General features: G+C 37.1%; 1 protein-coding gene across 1 annotated transcript in view; it reads right to left on the bottom strand.

Moving 5' to 3' along the window:
• LTBP1 (latent transforming growth factor beta binding protein 1) overlaps positions 1 to 20,100 on the bottom strand; it is a 199,851-nt gene that overhangs the window by 119,937 nt on the left and 59,814 nt on the right. Inside the window, exon 5 of the mRNA XM_074166229.1 lies at positions 12,432 to 12,599. Coding sequence (XP_074022330.1) covers positions 12,432 to 12,599 — 168 coding nt within the window. The remainder of the gene's footprint in view (positions 1 to 12,431; positions 12,600 to 20,100) is intronic.

The following is a 20,100-nucleotide window of genomic DNA, read 5'->3' as shown; positions in this document are numbered from 1 at the left end:
TGTTCAGGCATGTTACATTTTCATGTCTTCCAACAGCAAACTTCCAATTTAAAATTCATTCTCTAACTCAGCTGGTAAGTACAGGCTCTGCTTCTGGAATGATCATTATCTCCACAAGCAATTGAGTTTTATGTTTGCTGCTGAAAGGCTGTCCAGTGATTAGCATCACTTAATGCTAGTGTCAACTCACTGTAAATAAGGTGCAGTAAGTGTAACAAATTAGGTATAGACTAGAAAAGAACGGTCTACTGGGAAGAAAGGGGAGGGATGCTGTCTTCAGTGAGGATGGAAATTTGTGAGATCTCATTCAAGGAAAACCAGAGTCAAGTAGGTATTGCCTTTGTTCTCTGTGTCTGTATTAGAGCGAGTTGAACAAATTTCTGTCTCCATTGCCTGTAATGTTTCAACACACACCTCATACGTGGATGCTAACATTTCAGCTGTCTCAGTCTACATGCTTGTGCCACTGTATCTCAGTTTTTCATTACAAAAGCATATCAATAGTGGGGTAGCAGTCGCTCTTTAATGGAGGCTACATTGTTAACTATGGGAGATCCTGATATCAAAAACCGGGGAGCAGGTTCAGATCATAAAGCATAAGGCTGCAATACATTTTAGAGAAATATACATTTGTTGAGTATCATGATCAGCAAGAAATCCAGAACAAACATGCACAAGATAATTTCACCGTACTACTTGTATGTCTTCCTCAGTTTTAAACTCAGTACTTTAAAACACCTCAGGAAGAAAAGTTGGATGTTGGTGACTTGAAGATGTGTAAACAAAGTCAACCAAGAGACACCTGATATGCCCCCAGGTATTTCAGCCATCCCTCAACGTGGGTCTAAAGGGCATGGGAATCTCATAGAACCTGTATCACATACTTCCAAGCTCACATGGTAAGTCAGCTATCCACAGAGGTGTCAAATGCAACTGCAGGCCTGCGTGTAGGTGACTGAAATGAGCACCATCTGACCAACAGCTGCCAAAAAACTGTTAAAGTGTTAGTGTGGTATGAATGGGATGACTGAGATACAGTATTAGACTATTCACATGCTATCAGAAAAAGAAAAGGCACACCCTGTCATGGAAAATGACCTGAAGCTGAGGTTACTCAATATAAAAGGGTATAGCAAAAATTATGGTAGTTGAGAAATGATTGACAAGAAGATTCTGGCTTACTAGCCGGCGTGATGCTCTCAGTCACTCTTTGCTAAATCTGTTTCTAATAGTCTCAATATCTGAGACGAATCTGACACTATTTTTAGAGGAAAGGGGACAGACAGAGTGTTAAGGGATGACTCACTCCTACCCTGATCATATTTGGTGAATCCACTGATTTTATTAGGGCTGATCCTGATATAGTCAGTATAACAAGAGTTAGGCCTGGAATATTATACTAAGGAAAAAAACCTGTTTTCTGTTTATATAGTTAATGCATGACAAGTGGCCAGTGTCAGACCCTTGATAATGATGCTAACACATATAGAAAAGCTACTTCAGGCGTTTCTTCAGATTTCTACAGCGCGTTGATATTAATTTTCCTCTTTGTGCAAGACACATGCAACTGAAATAAAATCTCTAGGGAAGGCTGGGTTTGAAAGCAACACTTTAAAACCATCATTCTTACATAATTTCCTGCAGAATACAAAATGTAAACAGATTGTAAAATAGTATGTTGCAGTATAAAGACTTTATAGGTATCATTTTAAGCAGTCCTGAATAATTGTCATTGTAAAATTGGGAACACTGAAATCAAGACGGCCAGTGTCTGATGAAAACTAATCTCTGCTATGTTCCCAGTGCTTTTAAGGCTCTTACTCCTCTGCACAGCAGACATGTGCCTGAGCATGTATAATACTAACATGTAGTAGTTAATGTTGTAATGTATCTGTTTTCATCAGGGAGTGCAAGAATTCACCAGAAGGACAGATAACAATGAACTCCAAGCATCTTTATTGCTACATGATCCTTCCAGGCTGTACTCTTCCCTTCTCATGTCAGCTGAGCAGCATTACCCACCTGTAAGAATGGCAGGATTAATGAGTAACTTGACCATAATGACACTGAGCTGTTATTGCTAATGCACTGTTACAATCTCACGAAGTCACTGAACTGATCCTCAGCTCTGACACCATTTCTCCTATTAGGCTCTTTCTAAAAAGATGTACTGGACCGTTGCATGGAATAAAAAAGCAGTAACACCTAGTAGTGTAAGGCAAAGAAAAGGGCTGCTCTTAGACATCAAACTACTTGATTACCATCAGACAAAATGGCCAAATGTCCTGAGAAACATTTAAGCAATGTGGTCACGCTTCTGTTAGGCAAAGGCTCTGAAGACCACAGAAGTAGCAAAGCTGATGCTGGCCAGGGACATCAGCAACCACGACCATTTCTGGCAACTGAATGATAAATATTCGTCCCATTTAACCTTTTGTGCCTCTTGAGCCATCTAAGCTAGCAGTGTTGTTACCTGAGGTTTCGCACTCTGTTAGCGAAGACAGGCTCACCCAGCAGGCCATTCAGACCATCCACAGGCCAACCTGCCATAAGCGTGTCTCTCACCACCTGACTCGGGCACCTCAGGAAGATTTGGTAGGTAGGATGAACACCCAACTTTAGATCCAAAGGGTCTATGAACACTGACCCACTGCATCTCATACCACAAGACATCCTGCAATAACAATACTATGTTTAGAATAGAAAAAGAAAAGCCACAAAAACTCTAGTCATTACAAAATTTTCATCATTTCCAAGCATCAGGAGAATGCTCTCTGATTACTGTAACATTACCACAGTGCTCATTTTTGAGTGAAAAAGTTTACAGGAAGAATAAAGTATGAATGGACTCTTTCAAGTAGATACCCATTAACATACAAATAATAGCTCATAATGCAGACCTTCCTGGACTAGTTAAAAAACATGAAAAACATAGACTATCTAAGATTTTCGAGCACTCGCTACATCACAAGAAATTGGAAAGTTTTCTAGGGAGTTGACCTTGAGGAGGTGACACAATATGAGAATATTGGGAAGGATATTATTCAGAGTTTGAGTAGTAAATTAGGTCATAGGAGACCAGTGAAAAGCAAGAGACTCAAATCCTGGAGTTCTGAAGGAGGAAAGGAGCAGAGTCAGTACTAATGAGTAGGACGGATAAAGGTTACTCTGCAGAGAATGTACACGTGGAAATCCATTGAAAAACACACAACTTGAACACTTCTCATTGCAGTTCTTTTAACAACAATAGCTGTATACATCGTTGCACAAGCTGAGTAAACCTAAAATACAGCCAGCACTCTGACTGGTCCTGTCAAGTTCCAAGCAATTAAACCATGCACCCAACTGCCCTGAGCTGTGTACAACCCCCTTGACCGAGCTTCAAACCTCAGTGTTGTACCTGACCTTGTGTGCTGAAAAGAAATCCCTTTGCCCACATTGTCCCAGTAGGCATTCTTGCACCCACGTAACTTCCGATTAGATGAAAAAATGTGTCCTAGCACCTACATATATAGCATCTAACATAACAGGCTGAATTTAATATAATCAAACAGTATGTAAAAGAGAAACGATGGACACACACTAACTGCAGGAAGCTAGTATTATAGCTTATGTTACAAAGCTGGACTCCTTTGGTTCTCCAACATTTTCCAACATACCAACATTTTCCAAAGAAGTGTGTTCTCACCCCAGGTGATGTGCAAGACAATCTACTGGGATACTGGAAAAAAGTATCTTTTGTACCATTAATAAATAAAACCAGTTTTCAAAATAGAGTTTATTTCATCTTTATCTCATCCATTTTTAATTTCTGTCTTGTGTATGCTTTATAATGTACACATATACATGATATATACAGTAGTACATGTATATACTTTAGAAATAAATAAAAAAATATTGAGGCTGCATACTCAAAAATTTTTACTGCAAGGGATGTGCAATCAAAAAAAGTTTGGAGACTGCTGCCCTATACAATCTATGGATAGCAGCAGTCCCTCTCAAAGAGGAGTCAGAGAATTTGTGTTCCTAAATTTGAATATGAAAAGTTGCTTAAAGCTGCCCTACACTTGAAGTATCCGAGTAACGTCAAATACAAAAATTTTACTTCATAGCTCAGCTTAACATCTTTAAATTAAACTGAAAATACAACCAATATGACAAATTAAAAAAGTATTTGGCTGAAAAAAATACAGATGAGAAATATTCTCCATTACTGGGTTTCTTAAAACTCAATCCTCTTCCTGTGCAAGCAGCAAATATCCAATTTTCCTTCTATTCATTGACTGGCATCCCTCAGACTTTGTAAGAGGTTTGTAAAAAAAAAAGTTTAAAATTCCCATGGACTTCAATTTGATTCACTTTTGTAAATCCCTGGTTGAAAGTTTATAGTTCCCTTTCAACAGTTTAGATTTGTTATGAACAGACAGAAATCTCAAAGAATTTAAATATTCCCATAATGAAGATATAGTTCACGTTCCAAAAGAAAGATCCAGAAATCTCTGTGCATCTACGTTACAAAAGAGGCCTCTTTATCGTCGCGATACTCAGATCTAAGAACTAATTATAGGTGGAATGAATAGGTGAAAGTTATACAGGCTACACTGTACAGAGACAGGGGAATTATCTGGAGCAAACTACATAAAAAAAGAATAGGTGGTGGAGAGAGGTTGAACGGGGAAAGACTGTGATCAGTAGAGCAGTGATAGCTGCTTGCTTCCTTCTGATTGTGTTATGTCAAGGACATATTAATTACAAACTCGTTTGCTAAGCAAGCTATCCATGATAAATGCCATATTTTAAGCAGTAAAAAAATTTGTCAGACTCTTCTGTGCTTGCATAATTCAAAGGCAATTTTATTCCTTTTTTAAGCGAAAGTTGGCATATACTTGATCTTCAGTGAGGTATGTGCAAAGACATTTGGTTTAGCAATAACAAAATTATAGCTGTACAAGGTAGTGTGTTTATTTGAATATGCAACAATGTAATCATTCAAATAAATACACTCTTAGTTCTCTTTTTACAGTACTTCAAGTCAGATATACATAAACTAATCCCTATAAATTAAAACCATACACAGTAAAATAGAGCATTATGCATTTTAGCTTTGTGTTCTGTTCTGCTTTAACTTTGAGGGAAACATACTCCATGTGTTTCTGAATGGCTGCAGGTGTGGATTTTGTACCATTTCCATTTGTGGTTTTTCCTATGACTGCACATCCAAAAACTGTGTTCTCTATAATATATAGTTTGGTGAGTGCTTTGAGAGCAGACGGACTTTTGCTTTGCAGTGATGGTCTGAAGTCCTTAAGGTGAGCAAGGGAGTGGAAATGAGTTGCTAACAGGCTTGTCTAAGTTCAACCTCATTGAAATCATCTGGCAGAACAATGTATTTTCTTTAAATTAGCATCTGGCCTCTGTTAGAATCAGAGGGAAAGATGTCAAATTTGAATAATTATTTTAAGATTATGAAGAAAGAGCTCACAGATGCTGTTAGCTGTATGGTAGAAACCAGAACTATTTGTTGATGACACGTACTGATAAATACATGGGGGAAAGAAAGCATTCCTTCTGAACAGATGTGGATATCAACAACAACAACAAAATCCTTAAGATATAATTTTTCTTTGTAATTTGAGTATAGATGGCCAATAATTGAAAATGCATTAAAACCCTGCTTGCTGCTCAGACTACAGAGTAGTACATTTACATTACAGGGTAGAATTTTAGTCCACTAGTGGTTCAGATTAGGAAAGCCTATGCCGCACTACCTGGTTTGTAAGAACATGAATTCATTATCCCTTCTGCTTAAATCTACAGAACAAAGGGAGGTTGGAAAAAAGGAATATCTATCCAATTGATGCTCGTGGTAAGTGGTTCCTTTGAAACTGTTCTGCATTGGCTCTTCAGGCTGGGAAAAACCTTTTTCCTCGTACCTTCTATAAGGCAGAGGATGTAAACAACTCATAAGACAGTTCCACCATTATTTGTCTGTCTCTCTATCTTAGCCATTCAGTCCAGTGTCTGAGGAAAACTACTTGGCCTTCATTTTGCTACAGCTGTTACAATGCTGCTGCATGAATAACTATTTCAAGCATCATCATCGTTTATACAGATTAAATTTCAAATTACCAGCTAAAACAGTGAATAAACTCTAATGTCCTGATCCTTTTCTTGTTTGGTTTTTTTTGTTTGTTTTTGAGAGAGAGAGACACTGACAGACTGACAAACTTGCTTAATTACTGCAGAAAGTTTAAAAAGTTAATCTTTTAACCAAATTGTCCGAGAACTCTGAAATTTTCAAGTGTCTGCCAGTGTCTGGTAGAAGAAAAAAAATTATATTTCATCTGGCAGCAAAAAGAGTATAAAACAATAAAGCCTGACAGAGCGGAAATGATAATTACTGCAGGAACAGTAGAAATAAAACTTATACCAAATACGGCTACAAGGTAGCCACTATAGAGAGAGTAAAAGGACTAAACTGATAATAGCAAGGTTCTTACATCTCATCTTAGCTACTTCAGAAAATGATGATACTACGGCAAGTTCAAGTGCAAAACCCAAGGATATTTCAAAGTAACGCTTCACTCATACCCACAGAGAATACACTACTAAAAACAGACCATGAATTATCGTATGCTGGTTTTGAGCTAAGCAGTTATTCCAGGAATAAACTCCTCATCAATTAGATTGTCTGATGGAACATAATCAAGTTGAAAACCAAAGCATTTTAAAAACTCAATTCTCCTCAGTTATGCTACCAAAAGGAATTCAAAAATTTCCGCATGACATTCGTTATCAATTATTTTAAATCCTCCAGTTGAGAAACTACATCTGCTAAGTCTCAGCTCAAGCCATAGAAATAGTGTTCTGCTGGGGCACAGGTTACATAGATCCACCATGGGTCACCTACCCAGGCTGACACCATTCACTGAGTAGTAAACACCACTACATCATAGAGAAAAAAGCACCTCTTCTAACATGTTGCCAAATCTAGCAACTCTTACTAAACCCAGTACAACAAAATAAAGAAGGAAATATAATGGGTGGAAAACTGAATGGTGTACACCTCACAAGCTGCCAGAAGAGTCTGTAAATTCTCACAAATCCACACAAATATTTCTACAAGCTTTTGGTCTTTTAGTCTGCCTTCCCTGGCATGCAAGCCTTTATGTGTCATCAAATTTGCCCTCCAATATTACTTAAAATAAAAGCCTTTTCATACCAAACAGTATTGATAAATCTTCCTCAAATGTCATCATCTTACAGTACCTCTTAATGTAGCAGGATATGTGCAGTATGTATCATATGGAGAAAAGAAACAACAACTTAATTACATAGCAAATGGCAGCCAGAAAACACACCATTCATTGCTCTTGGATTTTCTGTCATACCAAAAATACAGATAAAAATGGGCTGGCTTGCTTACAGGTCATTGCCATTTTTAATCAACACAATTCTTTGATAAGACAAGAAGTGCTTGAATAAAAAGCAATGTTAACTTCTACAGCATTGCTAGAAATTCATGATCATGTATGTCCAAATAAAATGCAGAAATTCTATAAGCTTTTCATAAAATAACTGCTTTACATTTTCACAGTTCTAAATAATTATGCTCTCTAGACTCTTTCCTAGACAGGAAATTCTGTTAGAACAATAATTATATATTGAGTCTTTTTAATAAATTCCCTTTGAATAACCTATTGTTTTAAAATATATTGGTCAAATTTTCTTTCATTACTTTCAATAGAAGACCAAATAAAAATTAAGCAAAATGTTTATGTTGCTTCTTGGAAGTTTCTGTCTATAGATAATTGGAAACTTTTGGACAACCTCAATTATCCAAAACATTTGTACAGATAAAACAGGAGAATTTTTTGACGCAAAACTCCAATAAGGAAACTGCCAAAATTCAATATGCAATATAATTTGAGCATTATTGCAACAGGGTACAGGGTACGCAGAGCACTGTGATCACTGCTGAAGGTTTTAAAATTTATGATTGAATAAATGTATTTGGTCCTTCAAAATAGGAAGGACCACATACATTTTTACTTTGGACACCATGACACCACACCATCAAATGATTTCCAGCAGATCCGTATTACCCTGTTAATATAGGACCAGAGACAAATGGACCTTGAGATGAGAAGAGAAAAAGCAGTATGGATAAACATCTTCCTATTCTCTTCTAGTCTCAAGGAAGAATGGCTCACATAGACTGCAGGCAACAACACACACATCTGACTTCATTCTCAACCTCACAACAATTCCCTACAAAGACCAGTGAAGCCGTAGGAGAAACACTTTAACTTGCTCTCAAATTCAATGAAAAAAGAAATAAAGGGCGCCTAAAAATCTGCTCTTCTTCCAAGGGAAAGCACACAACAAAATACTCCATCATCCCTAATAACAGCCTGAGTAAACTACAGTTGTACACAGCAAAGCCAGGAGGAAGGATAACCATGCAGGCTATATGAAAAGGGATCAGAAGAAAAGATGAAGGGAATGTTAAAAGAAGAGGTACCGATGAGCCTTAAAGAGTGACATAACGGGGAGTAGCAGAGCAATAGTTCTATCACCACCTCTGCCACAATTGTCTCCTATGGTCTTGAGAAAAAATTCCTAAACTCTCCTTGGTCTGCATCTGCAGAATGCTGCCATTTACCTCTTTGACACAGATACTGCCAAGTGCTCAGACACAAAATTTCTACAGAAAGATAAGCACTTCCACTGAATAGCATGCAACTCTCTTTAACTTCTCATTTATAACAGTTTGAATGAACTGCTTTAAATGATATGCAGGGATGCAAATGAACAATTAATATAAAATTAAGTATTAAATGACTGTTTCCTTTACTAAATTCTGTCATTTCTGTGCAATAAACAAGGTGGGGATCCTGTGGGAAAAAACAGAATGTAAACCTATAATTAAATACGTATGCACAATAGGGAAAAAATTAAAGAGCATGAAGAAGATTAATTTGGGCACTTCCTAATTCCTTACTGCTTCATTTTACAGTTACAAATTAGTCATTGTCCTCCCACTCCTTACAGAGAGAAAATTCATTTCAAAAATAGGTATTTTGGAATGTGGAATAATTTTGAGGAGAAACAGAACACATCACCAAGTAATGTCAGCAGTGAATGGGACAGAAACCTCATATGTTATTCTATATACATCCTTTCCTACGCACATATATCGACCCTGTTTTACAAGCCTCTGTAGATATAACAGAACTGAAATACCATACAAACAGCACATGCAGCAATCCAATAGAATAATGAGAATCATCTATTCAGCAGAAGTTTCTGCTCAGATTAAATGCTTTCATTCTCCAAGCCAATGAAATATTGAAGGTTGGTTAATTTAACTGTGCAACATATCTCATTCACAAAATGAAACTGCAAAAACTCCCAAAGTTTCACTGAATCAGACTGGCAATCAAGGCGATCCTCCCTTTTAAATACCAAGCTTTCATCACCTTCAATTGAAATGCTAGAGCTCTTTATGAGAACAGCCAAAACCTCAGCTACCTGAACAGCTACATTTCCCCCAATCTGTTTCTTGTTGTGGGTTTTTGTTTTTAATGGCTTATCCGTATCTTATAAAATTTTCAGGAGACTGGAGCTGTTCCTTGTCTGGACTCACTGGTACCAAGTTTCAGCTGAAATGACAAGCTGAGCAAATTTTAAGAGTCTGAAATTACCTATGGAAAAACTTGAATAGCTTTAGTACAGGCACTACAACTTATTCTCTCTGAAAATAAGTGTTTACAAAGTTCAGCACAAAGTTAAGATAGAACATAAATACAAAATTTTACTCTGGTTCATTATTAGAAATAACGTATTATTAAGAACAAAGCAAAGTGGTAGCTAACTGCAATTTGTCATCAGAGAATCTAAATTAAGTCTTGTATACTAGAATGATGCTCCTGCTACAGAAGTGCGTTTAGATCTAACAAGCTAAAGCAGTTTCCCAATTTCCCCACTCATAGTAGATATCTATTATTAGTAACAGGAGTTAGTTTTCCAAATAGGGCACGTGAATTCATCTTTTCTGGTTTTAGAAAGAACAAATATTTAAATAAAAAAAACATACTGGAAAAAATGCAGTTCATTGCTTTAAGTATGTGTTTTCTGACACGACATTCTGTTTCATGCTTACGTATTTAAAATGTCAAATGATCAGAATAAGAATTTCCATGCATTTTTGGATAAACAGTAAGTAAACAAGTTTAGAAGAGGGACTTGAAAGCAAAAAGCACAAGTTAAACATAATACAGATGTTAAAAATATAACAAAAATAAATGGTATCAGAAGACACAAATTACTTCTGCTTTATGTATCAGGAGACATCTCTATCAGGATAAGCTTAAGCTAATAAGAGGAACTACTTAGAGAACAGATATAAAAGTTATTTCAGTAGTATATATTTTAAACCCTGATTCAAAACTTCCTGAAAATCTGCGATCAGTGAAAGAACTTAGTCTACAGGTGTAGTATCTCTCCTCGCTGGCTATTAAGAAGTTAAATTCACTCAGCATTTTTATTAACTGGAGAGCCTTGAAGTCACAGTTTAGACCTCTTTCGTATTCCTCTTCTGTAAAAATGATATGTAGAGCTGCGGTGAATGGTTTTGGTCTTTTAAAGGTAATAGAGAAGACAGCTGCAGGCAGGTTAAAAATCTCTATACATGTGTAGCGACTTGTTTTTCTACATTTTTAAACATAACACTCCCTTATCTTTCCATCAAATACTACCATAGGTTGCTTTTGTTGAATATTTCTAGCAGCCTATTGTACACAGTGCATCACGAGCTGCATGGCCTGAGGCCAGGAAGGAAGGTGTGGAACACGTCTTCACAGGTCGATTTCCACTCTCCAAGTTCTCAAGTATTTGAGCGAAGGTCGTGTTACAGCACAGATTTACATAGCAGACAAATTACATGACTGCCCGTTCTCAGCATTTCATAATTTCAATAAAAAATTAGGTCAAATGAAAGGAGAGGAGAATAACCCTATCCTTTCACAGTAGTCAGAAAATTAAACAAAAAACTTACTTACTTGCCAAAAGATTGGTAAATCAAACACAAGTTTAAAGCATTTGACTAACCGTTCCTTTAAAAAAATCCTTTTCTTTTTAAATGCCTCAGAACAACCATAAACAAACCCAAACTGTGCTGTATTGCTCTTTTAAAACACTGATTTTATTATCATTAGTCCAAAACATATATATTTTTACAAACCTGCATATTATCAGGAAATGTGTTATTAATTTCAAGAGCTTTCACCCACAGTCTGGTAGTCTAGGAGGAGTGTTAAGAGAGGGAACTGCTCTTTGTATTGTCTGTCCAGAAGAAAAGAAGAATAATTTGGAATAGCTTTTTTCCCCCCCTCGGAGCCTGAAATATAGCACACTTTCAAAAGGGCAGTATTAGCCAGTCTCAGCACTGCCTGACATTATGTTTATAGCAGACGGAGACTAAAATTACAATGTTCATATCTGGCATTCTTTAGTACAGATTGGCAAGATAGTTAATATTAAAAGTTTTTTTAGAAAATGATACTATGATATTTTCAGGATAACAACAAAATACTTTCCAAGAGCAGTTAAGGATATCATAATGTGAAGCAACAAATTTAAGTGTGTTTAGGTATGCATCCATATATCTGTATTTTTCTTAGCTTGCAAGACTAATACTTGCAAACAAATTCCTACCGATATCATATAGTGTATAGTTAAAATATGCTAGCCGTTATCCTAGATAGCTTTCAGGATTTGTTTCAACACAGTCAAGCAGTTGTAGGGTTTAGACTGGCATACTGCTGAAACTCTTATTGAGCAAGCAGAAAGAATAAACATTAACAGGGAAATTAATGGCTTCACTAACTTCAATTGGACTTAACATTATTTCAATTCCTAAAAATGACAAATATGAAATCTGATTAAGTCTCAGCAGTAAGAAAAACTTTTAAGCTGATGTATTTTTAAAAAGGATTGTAGTTTTAAGGAACTCCTGAACAATTTTTTGGAGACAGATTCACTGTTAGCTAGATTTTATGTGCGATTGATACCTATTCGACAAGCGAAAAGAGGAAACAGAACTTTTGGTAGAATCTGACATTTTCTCTATTTACCAACACAAACTCTAAGGGATGAATTTTACCAAAAGCTGCAGCTTTTCATGCTGTAGTCCTGCAGCTGAATATTCAGATGAAAAGTATGGGAGTCTTTTTCTATGACACAAAAGGAACTTTTGGGAACATTTCCGAAGGATTCCAGAAAGCTTGTCTAACATACAATGGTTCCCACTCAGCACAGCCCTCCAAACAAAGAGTAACAGATGCACAACTGGTATTAATAACAAAACATCTCCTCCCTCTGTTAGTTGAGAGGACAGCTAAGGACAAATACAGTTTCAGGGTACTTACCTACTCGGAAGTTAGTGGCTGTCAGAGTGTCAGCAGCATGGCCATTTTCACTAATGAGGGTGGTGGTATTTCCCTTCTCACAGTTGTTCTGACAGTTGCCTTTGGTACAAGTCACTTTACAGATGCTGGGTGTAAAGACCACCTTGATGCGACCAGTGTGATTTCCCACTGTCAGCCGAGGCAAAGAAAAAAAGAAAAATAAACAGATCACTTTGGTATCCATTGATTTCCTTCAAAAAGTTCTGGAGAAAAAAAAAAGGCGGGGGGGAGAAAAAGGCGACAGGTCTACAGGAGGAGGGCAGTCTGCAGCGCTCGCTCTCATAGATCTCCAGTGGTGTCTCTGAAACAGGAGTAGGAAGCTTAGCAAACAGAACTCCGGGATCCGCTCCAAAACCACATTTAAAGTCAAGTCACTGGAGTGGGATTAGTAATCACAATGCTGCACTTTATTCACAGGCAGACAAAGAGCAATACCAAGGGCATGACAGCTTAAATAGCCAACCCTGACAGGCAGATGTAATGTAAAGAGGCTGGCCGTGCACCTAGGGGTGAATAAACTCTTGTGTCCTCCTGCATACTTTTCCTGTTTCTGCACTTATTAAGTCACTATTTGTAGCTCGACCCCTGGAAATGTTTTAGGCATGCGGCATGTCTGAAAACATCTGTCTCAAATCTCCTGGCACCCCAGCCCGAAGTGGTCAAACCTTGTGACGCAGCTGCCTGGACCCATTTTTTCACAGTTTTTTGGCACCATTTTTCCACGAGGATTTACATATTATAGACTGAGCTTTACTGTCAGACTTTGTTTAAGTAACAAATAAGGGAAAAGGGTGAGGAAGTGTCAATACTTGAAAATACTGGTTCTGAGCTCAAAAGATAAAAATGGCTAGATTCTCTTCTTTTATATACTTCGTTACAGTCATTTTAAAAACTTTAACATAATGAAGACTGAACAAACACTAATTCTAAATTAAACTCATTAGAAGAACTTCTTGTTACAGAAGTTGATTTAAAAACAGATGTATTTGATTCCAAATGTAACAGCTGAAGACAAAAAGAGGTTAAAACTACTCATTAGGAAAATGAGGGAAAAAAGAACAGATTCCTCTTGCAATTATTTAAAAAGAAAACAGTTTTTCCTCTGCACACTTACTAATAAATGCAGCAAGTTCTTCTAAATATATCACAGCCTCTTTGTGGAAACTATTAATAAGAACCTTCATATCAAACCCAACAAGCCCAAGAAATGACGCACAGAAAGAGAAGAATCTCCTTCTTCATGTCATAGAAATAAAAAAGCTGCTGGATAGTTGTCTAACCTAGTTTATGAAATACCCTCTGGACAAACATTTTTTTGAAAATCTTCCTACTTCAAAAGAATATAAAGCCTTCTTATTTCTGGCTCCTCATAAACAAATAAATTAAAACAATTGTGCCAACTGTTTTGTCTACAGTAAAGGCATTGCTCTATTTGAACAGCAGCTGTAGTACAGATGCTCCTACCTTATTCTCCCTAAACAATAGTTAGAAAAAGCACAGCCTGGACAGACACAGAAATAAAGTATTTCAATTAAAGGCTAGTATTATGATCTTAGTCAATTTAGAAGACACCTTGGATTTTTGGATGCCAAGCATTTCTTATGAAAATTATTAATACACCTTTCCCAATGAACAGACATAAGGGGCTTGTGAACTGCTGAGACTAGAACTTCTAAGCTTTCCTTTCATTAAACAGAGCTTCACAAGCAATACTGCCATCTTTGTATTTTATTTGCATAGTTTTATATATATCTTTTCCTAGAAAAGCCCTATCCATTTTATATTTTATATTTTCAGATGTTTTAGTAACATTTTTCCTTTAGGATGTGATCTAATTAAAAAAACATGGTTAGTTGAGTCACAAAAGTCCGTCCTGCCTACACTATAAAAACTAGTATTGGGGGACCCACACAAGTTTTCCAGCTTAGCTAAAAAAAAAAAAAAAAAAAAAATACTTTGGCTTTGCCAGTATAGATGGAACTAAACCATGGTTTAATTCTCCTTCATAGTATTCTGCACCACGTTATTGAGTCCTGAGCTGTAACAAAATTTGGGCACAATGTGTATAACAAAAATCTTATTTTTTAAATAATTTTTATCACATAGTTGAGATTTCATCAGAAAAGCTCTGTAGCATAGGGTTTTTTGGTAGAAGAGATGCCTTAGTATGAGACTGAATGGAAATTGTAAATTTGTCTCTCACGCCTTTTAGGTGAGAAAATGTTAGCACGGAAGTTTGGGAGTAACAACAAAGGAACAGCAGTTGAACAGTACCTTCAAAAACACAGGCCAGCATCTACAAGTGTAAACAGTATCCATGAAACAATTTTTAAATGCAGCTTTTCAGGGAAGTAAGTAGTCTGAAAAACCAACATGATGTAAGTCCTAGCCCCTAGAAATATTCAAATCATTATTCAGCAATGCTTTTGCTATAAAACAAATTCAATTCTCATAGATATTCCTGTTTTACTAGTTGCAAAGAGCCAGAAATAAGACAGCTTCATGTTCTTTCAACATGGAAAGATTGTCTTTCTCAGATTTATGAAAACTATAATGAAACTACTATTTTCTTCTCCTTGACTGGCAGGACACAGCTTTTAACTTCCTCAATTTGTTCTGGAAACATTTAGGAAGGAGACAAAGCTAATGACGGCCTCTGAGCTGAAAATCGACCAGTGTATGAGGAGGTGTTTCAAGGCAGAGACATTATTTTCATCCTTCTATTTAGTTGTACCTAAGAAGGCAGTACTATCCCCACACATTCTAAGGTTCAGGGACCTTAACGGTGAGTATACTACATCTAGATTTAAACTGAAAACAGACCACAAACCCTTCTCCTCAAAAGGAAGCTTTTGGCAGAAACCCTACAAGGTTAGACTCTTGGACTTCCCAAATGCTCTCCCTTTCTTCTTGTCTGTGGTGTTGTCCCTCTCTGCCCCCAACCCTGTCTAAAGAGAGGATGATTTATTCTAAATAAGAAACTTCAATATCTCTTAGCTGGTTTGGCAGTATTAATGTTAAAAGCCACAATTTAAAGCTAGAAAAAGCCATTACTGCTACAGCCTTGACCTCTTTTCGTTTTGTGTTAGTTTGTATTAAAGAGGGACGGTGCATTTTTAAGGTAGCATACAAATTACTTTCCTCTTTAAACTCCAGAAGCTTTACTGATGATGCCACTGTGACATAGACATGACAAGATCTGCAACTTATATTATCTCAAATTTATTTCTGGAAAAAAATGATGGTGCTACAGCACTGCAACATACCTGGAATCATTGGGGTTTTTTATACATAGACAGAAATGTATCATAAACTCTTCAAAACCAATTTTAAACATGTGGAAATGAAACACCTCACTCTGCTCTTAAGTGTAACACCAGACTGAAGAAGCACATATGTGAGACCAGATAAACAAATGAGCCTGATGAAAGACTACAAAAGCAGAAGATACAAACATTGAATAAATAGCAACGCTACTGAAAAAAATGGCACAACTAGAGATAAACTCAGATTTTTTTATTAAAGATAGGACAATCAGGATTGTTAATACTGGCTAAAGCTTCATCCCTGAGCTAGACAGCAAATTCACAACAGGGAGGCTCAGCCAACTGCACCATCATCCTGCCTGATAGACCAGGCTCACTTATACCTAAGAACTCTTAGATAAATTTGTCAAAGGAGATCAGCAGAAGAATGTACCCATAATTTCCAAAATCTGTGAAACTCTCTTGAGCCAGATTCGAAAAGGAAGATGCCTGGGTAAAGTGATGAGATTTGAGTTGAAAATTGGCAATGCATGTATGTGATTTTCTTTCCATCTCTGTAAGACACTATGATATAATATTATGAACACAGCGATCTCCTGCTGAGATAGATTTATGATCCAACAACAACTGCAGGAGAAATGGAAAATATAAGCAAAAAGATTTCTTCATAGAATGCCTTCTGCCCCCCACTGACCATCATTACAAACTGACTTTTTTTCTGCATTAGCAGAAAAGGTGAATGAGTTAAGACAAGGCAGATGGCAGGTTTTAGGTCCAAGTGGTCACAACAGCTCATGTGGCCATGCCTGGGCAGAGTTGTATAAGGGGAAGGATTCCTCCTCAACCTCCTGAGTCCTTTTGTCTGTAATGCTACTCAGCCTTCATTTCTTTCTAGAAGAATTTCTATAAACACTTTTTTTTTCTTGACTTCATGGCTGCCCTCACAGCTCCAGCATTCTGCAGAGATTTAACTAGACAGTATTCAATAGCTGTAGTGGATCTCAGAAGATTTGTGGCATGTCCCTGTTTTGCAGGAAGACAATGGGCTAGCAACACTAGTGAAAGCAGAAATGGTATTCAGTTAAAAAGATGACTATATTGTACTGTCTTCATAGGTCAAGTGGGGCTAAGAGAAGAAAATATTTTAATGTGTTGAAAAAAGTATTATGTTATTGTGTGTATGATGTTTTTGTGCTTCACAGTGATTTAATCAAAAGGAGTCACAATAAAAGTCACCAGCAGTGACTAGCTTATACTGTGGACTCAGCTGGTAGAGCTTACACACAGCTCTTCCATTATCTTTGCGCAAACCTTCTTTCTGATCCTACTTTTAGAGGGGTTTGTGAGCTTGGTTTTTCTGTTTTCTATGTTTAATACCTTCACTTATGACAAATTCCTGAGATGAATCTCCTGTAGAAACAGAACTAAACAAACTGTAGACCTTCCATTAGTACATCCAAGAATGACATATACTGCTCTGTTTTCGTGACACCCTACTTCTGCACTGAACCCAGTTTTCATTTGTGTACCTACACAGAATCTCATCAGAACTAAAGATCCTATTTTAAAATTATATTCTCCTCCCAAAGACAATAGATTAACTCCGGCAATTTCATGTTTTCATGATAACCATGATGAACTTTGGAATGAAAATCTATCTTGTCAAATCAAAGCCGATAAGCTTTTAAACAGCAAATAGATTTGACACTTTAAATCCTCAGATGACCAACACCCTCTCTTTTTCTTAATTAAATGGTGACAGAAAAAAAGAAAAAAAGTAGACGGAAATGACTTGCTTCCTAAAACAGGTGTCTCCCAGTTATTTTACCAGTCCACCTGGTTTAGCCTTTACTACTAGAAACGCTTGTTCAGCCAAAAGGAAAGCTGACATTGTACAAAAATCAACTGCGTTGGTAAAATATTTAAACTTTTAGAACTATTGTCAAATGACCTCTTTACACTTTTGACAATATATGAAGAAGTGCTGTCTTATCACCACTTAGTCATCAATTTAAAACAAACCAAAAAAAAACCCCAAAACCTAATTCCCAAAGATCAGAACAAGTTGAAACTTGGTTATACATCTTGGGCATTATCAGAGTCTGGAATATTTATTAGTGCTAAGAGCTGACAATGAAAAAAAAAAAAAGAAAAGAAAAGAAAAAAAAGAGAGATAAAGACACACTAGATTCACAAACTGACCAGAGTTAGATCTTCCCTAAATTTCAGATTACACACTGAGAGGAATACAGCCCTTGCTAGACATATAAAAAACTGAAAGAGACTCTGAGAGATCACCTAATCTCCCCTCTTCTTTTTCCCAACACAGGATGAAATAGCGGCATTAAACAAAAAGTTTGCCCAGCCTACTCTCAAAACCCTTCTACTGTACAGATCCCACAGCCTCCCTACGAAACGTATTCCAGTGCTTAAGCCTCTCTTATTATAAAGGTATTCCTAATACCTATCCTACATTTCTCCAGTTGCAATTCAAGTGTATTGTTGCCCTGCCTTATCTGCAGCAAAGTCTGACAAAACCTTATTCCTCCATGGAACAAATTCTACCATACTTGATGACTGCTACCATGAATCTCCCTCAGTCTCATTTTCTCCAGACAAAAACCACTTAAACTTTTCCAGTCTAACAGGCCATATTTTGCAGACCTCCATTCTTTCTTGTTTTGCTTTCGATACTACTCACTTGGTTCCTCATCTTTCTTCAAATATGCTGTCCAAAACTAGACAATAACACAGCTGAGGTCTGATCAGCGTTGGGGAGAGCAGCAGGATTGCTTAATACAGCTTATGTAAAATGCTTCTGTTGGTGTAACTTATTTTCTCCACCAACAGTACACTATTGATGCTTCACACTCAGACCCAGTCTGAGTGTGGGCCAGGCTAGGCCAAAGAGGCACAGAATTCCCAAATCCCTTTCTGATCTGTTGATATGGATGTCATCCCAGTGAAGCAAATATGGAACATTCCTTACACGACCTTAAGCAGGACCAAACTCAGCCCTTACTCTGCTCTGAGCATGGGAGTAAAACCTTCTGCATTCAAACTTCCTGCATTCAAACCTCACCCATCTGAAAACTGGGCAGAATATGAGCCTTATTCTTTCTGTAACAGTCACAAGCACAAAAAAGTATGATAACTTGTTTGTTACTCAAAAAGGTAACGTGTAGATGCTGGATAATTTCATTTTTTGCTTCAGTATCCAATGCCTGTCTTTAGGTAGGGCAGCGCATCTTTGCTCTTTCCAGAAAGTTTGTTACAGTACACTTGCACACCTCACACCTGGCTCTCTCATCACAAGCACTAGGAGAAATTAGACATTACAATGAAATTAAAAATAAGATGATCCAGCTTTATTTCATCTAAGATCCAACGCCTTCTCTGATGCTTAAAAGTACTCCCCACATTTCTGTATGAGGTGAGGTATCTGTGTGCACACCCACCCAGTCAAACATTTTGAACAAGAAGGCGGTACGTCAAGCTGTACTTTATTTACCAGGTCTAGTCAGCTACACACTATTGACATGTAATTAATTCCAGCATTGCTTCTACCTTTTATTATTTCTATAACTCCTTATTTTTGTTGCATTTGTGTGATCTTACAGGTATTTCATTAGTTAATAACGCTTAAGCTTTGATATTTTGTCAGTTTTCAAGTACTCAGTTCTATTGCCTTTATGCAAAGCAATGGGGCTTCAAAGAGCAAAACATGATCCAGCTACCTATTACAACAGTAACTGAACAGTGATCTCCATGGGTTCTTTTTGTTGCCATTCTTATTGCCACCATTGCTATTACACACACACACTTCACTACATACCTATTTCTGACTAGCCATGTCACTACCTCTTCACATCGTTTCCTCTTGTCTTGCTTAGGTGCTCCTATCAGTCTTCTCCGTCCAGTCAGAAATGAGCTCTCAGACATCTGGCTTCTATTGCAGTCTTGTTTCTCTTGTTTTTAAGCCGTGCATGCTTCTTTAGCATCCTTGACAGTCAGGCAAAGAAATCATCTGGAAGACTTGATGCTTCCAAGGTAAGGAAGAAGATACCTTCTTTTCAGTTATCTGGAAAAGCCTTTTTTTCTTCCTGATTATCACAGAGATACAATCTCTTTCTTGCTCCCCGTCTCGGCAGAGGGAAGAGGGACTTTTCTTGTTTTCCTCATCACCCTCCCTACCACCCCCCGAAAATCCCCAAAATACAGCAAAAGTTTTGGTCTACTCTAGGAGAGGTAAGTAACCCACTCTTCAATTCTATTAACCTAACTTCCCTTTACATGGTTTAGGATGTTCCAGAAAAAGATACCAACCCAAATGAATTAGAGACTGCAATGAGGTTAGGAGATGT

Source organism: Numenius arquata, chromosome 2, assembly GCF_964106895.1.
Source record: "Numenius arquata chromosome 2, bNumArq3.hap1.1, whole genome shotgun sequence".
Lineage (NCBI taxonomy): Eukaryota > Metazoa > Chordata > Aves > Charadriiformes > Scolopacidae > Numenius > Numenius arquata.
This window is presented reverse-complemented; position numbering and strand designations above follow the sequence as displayed.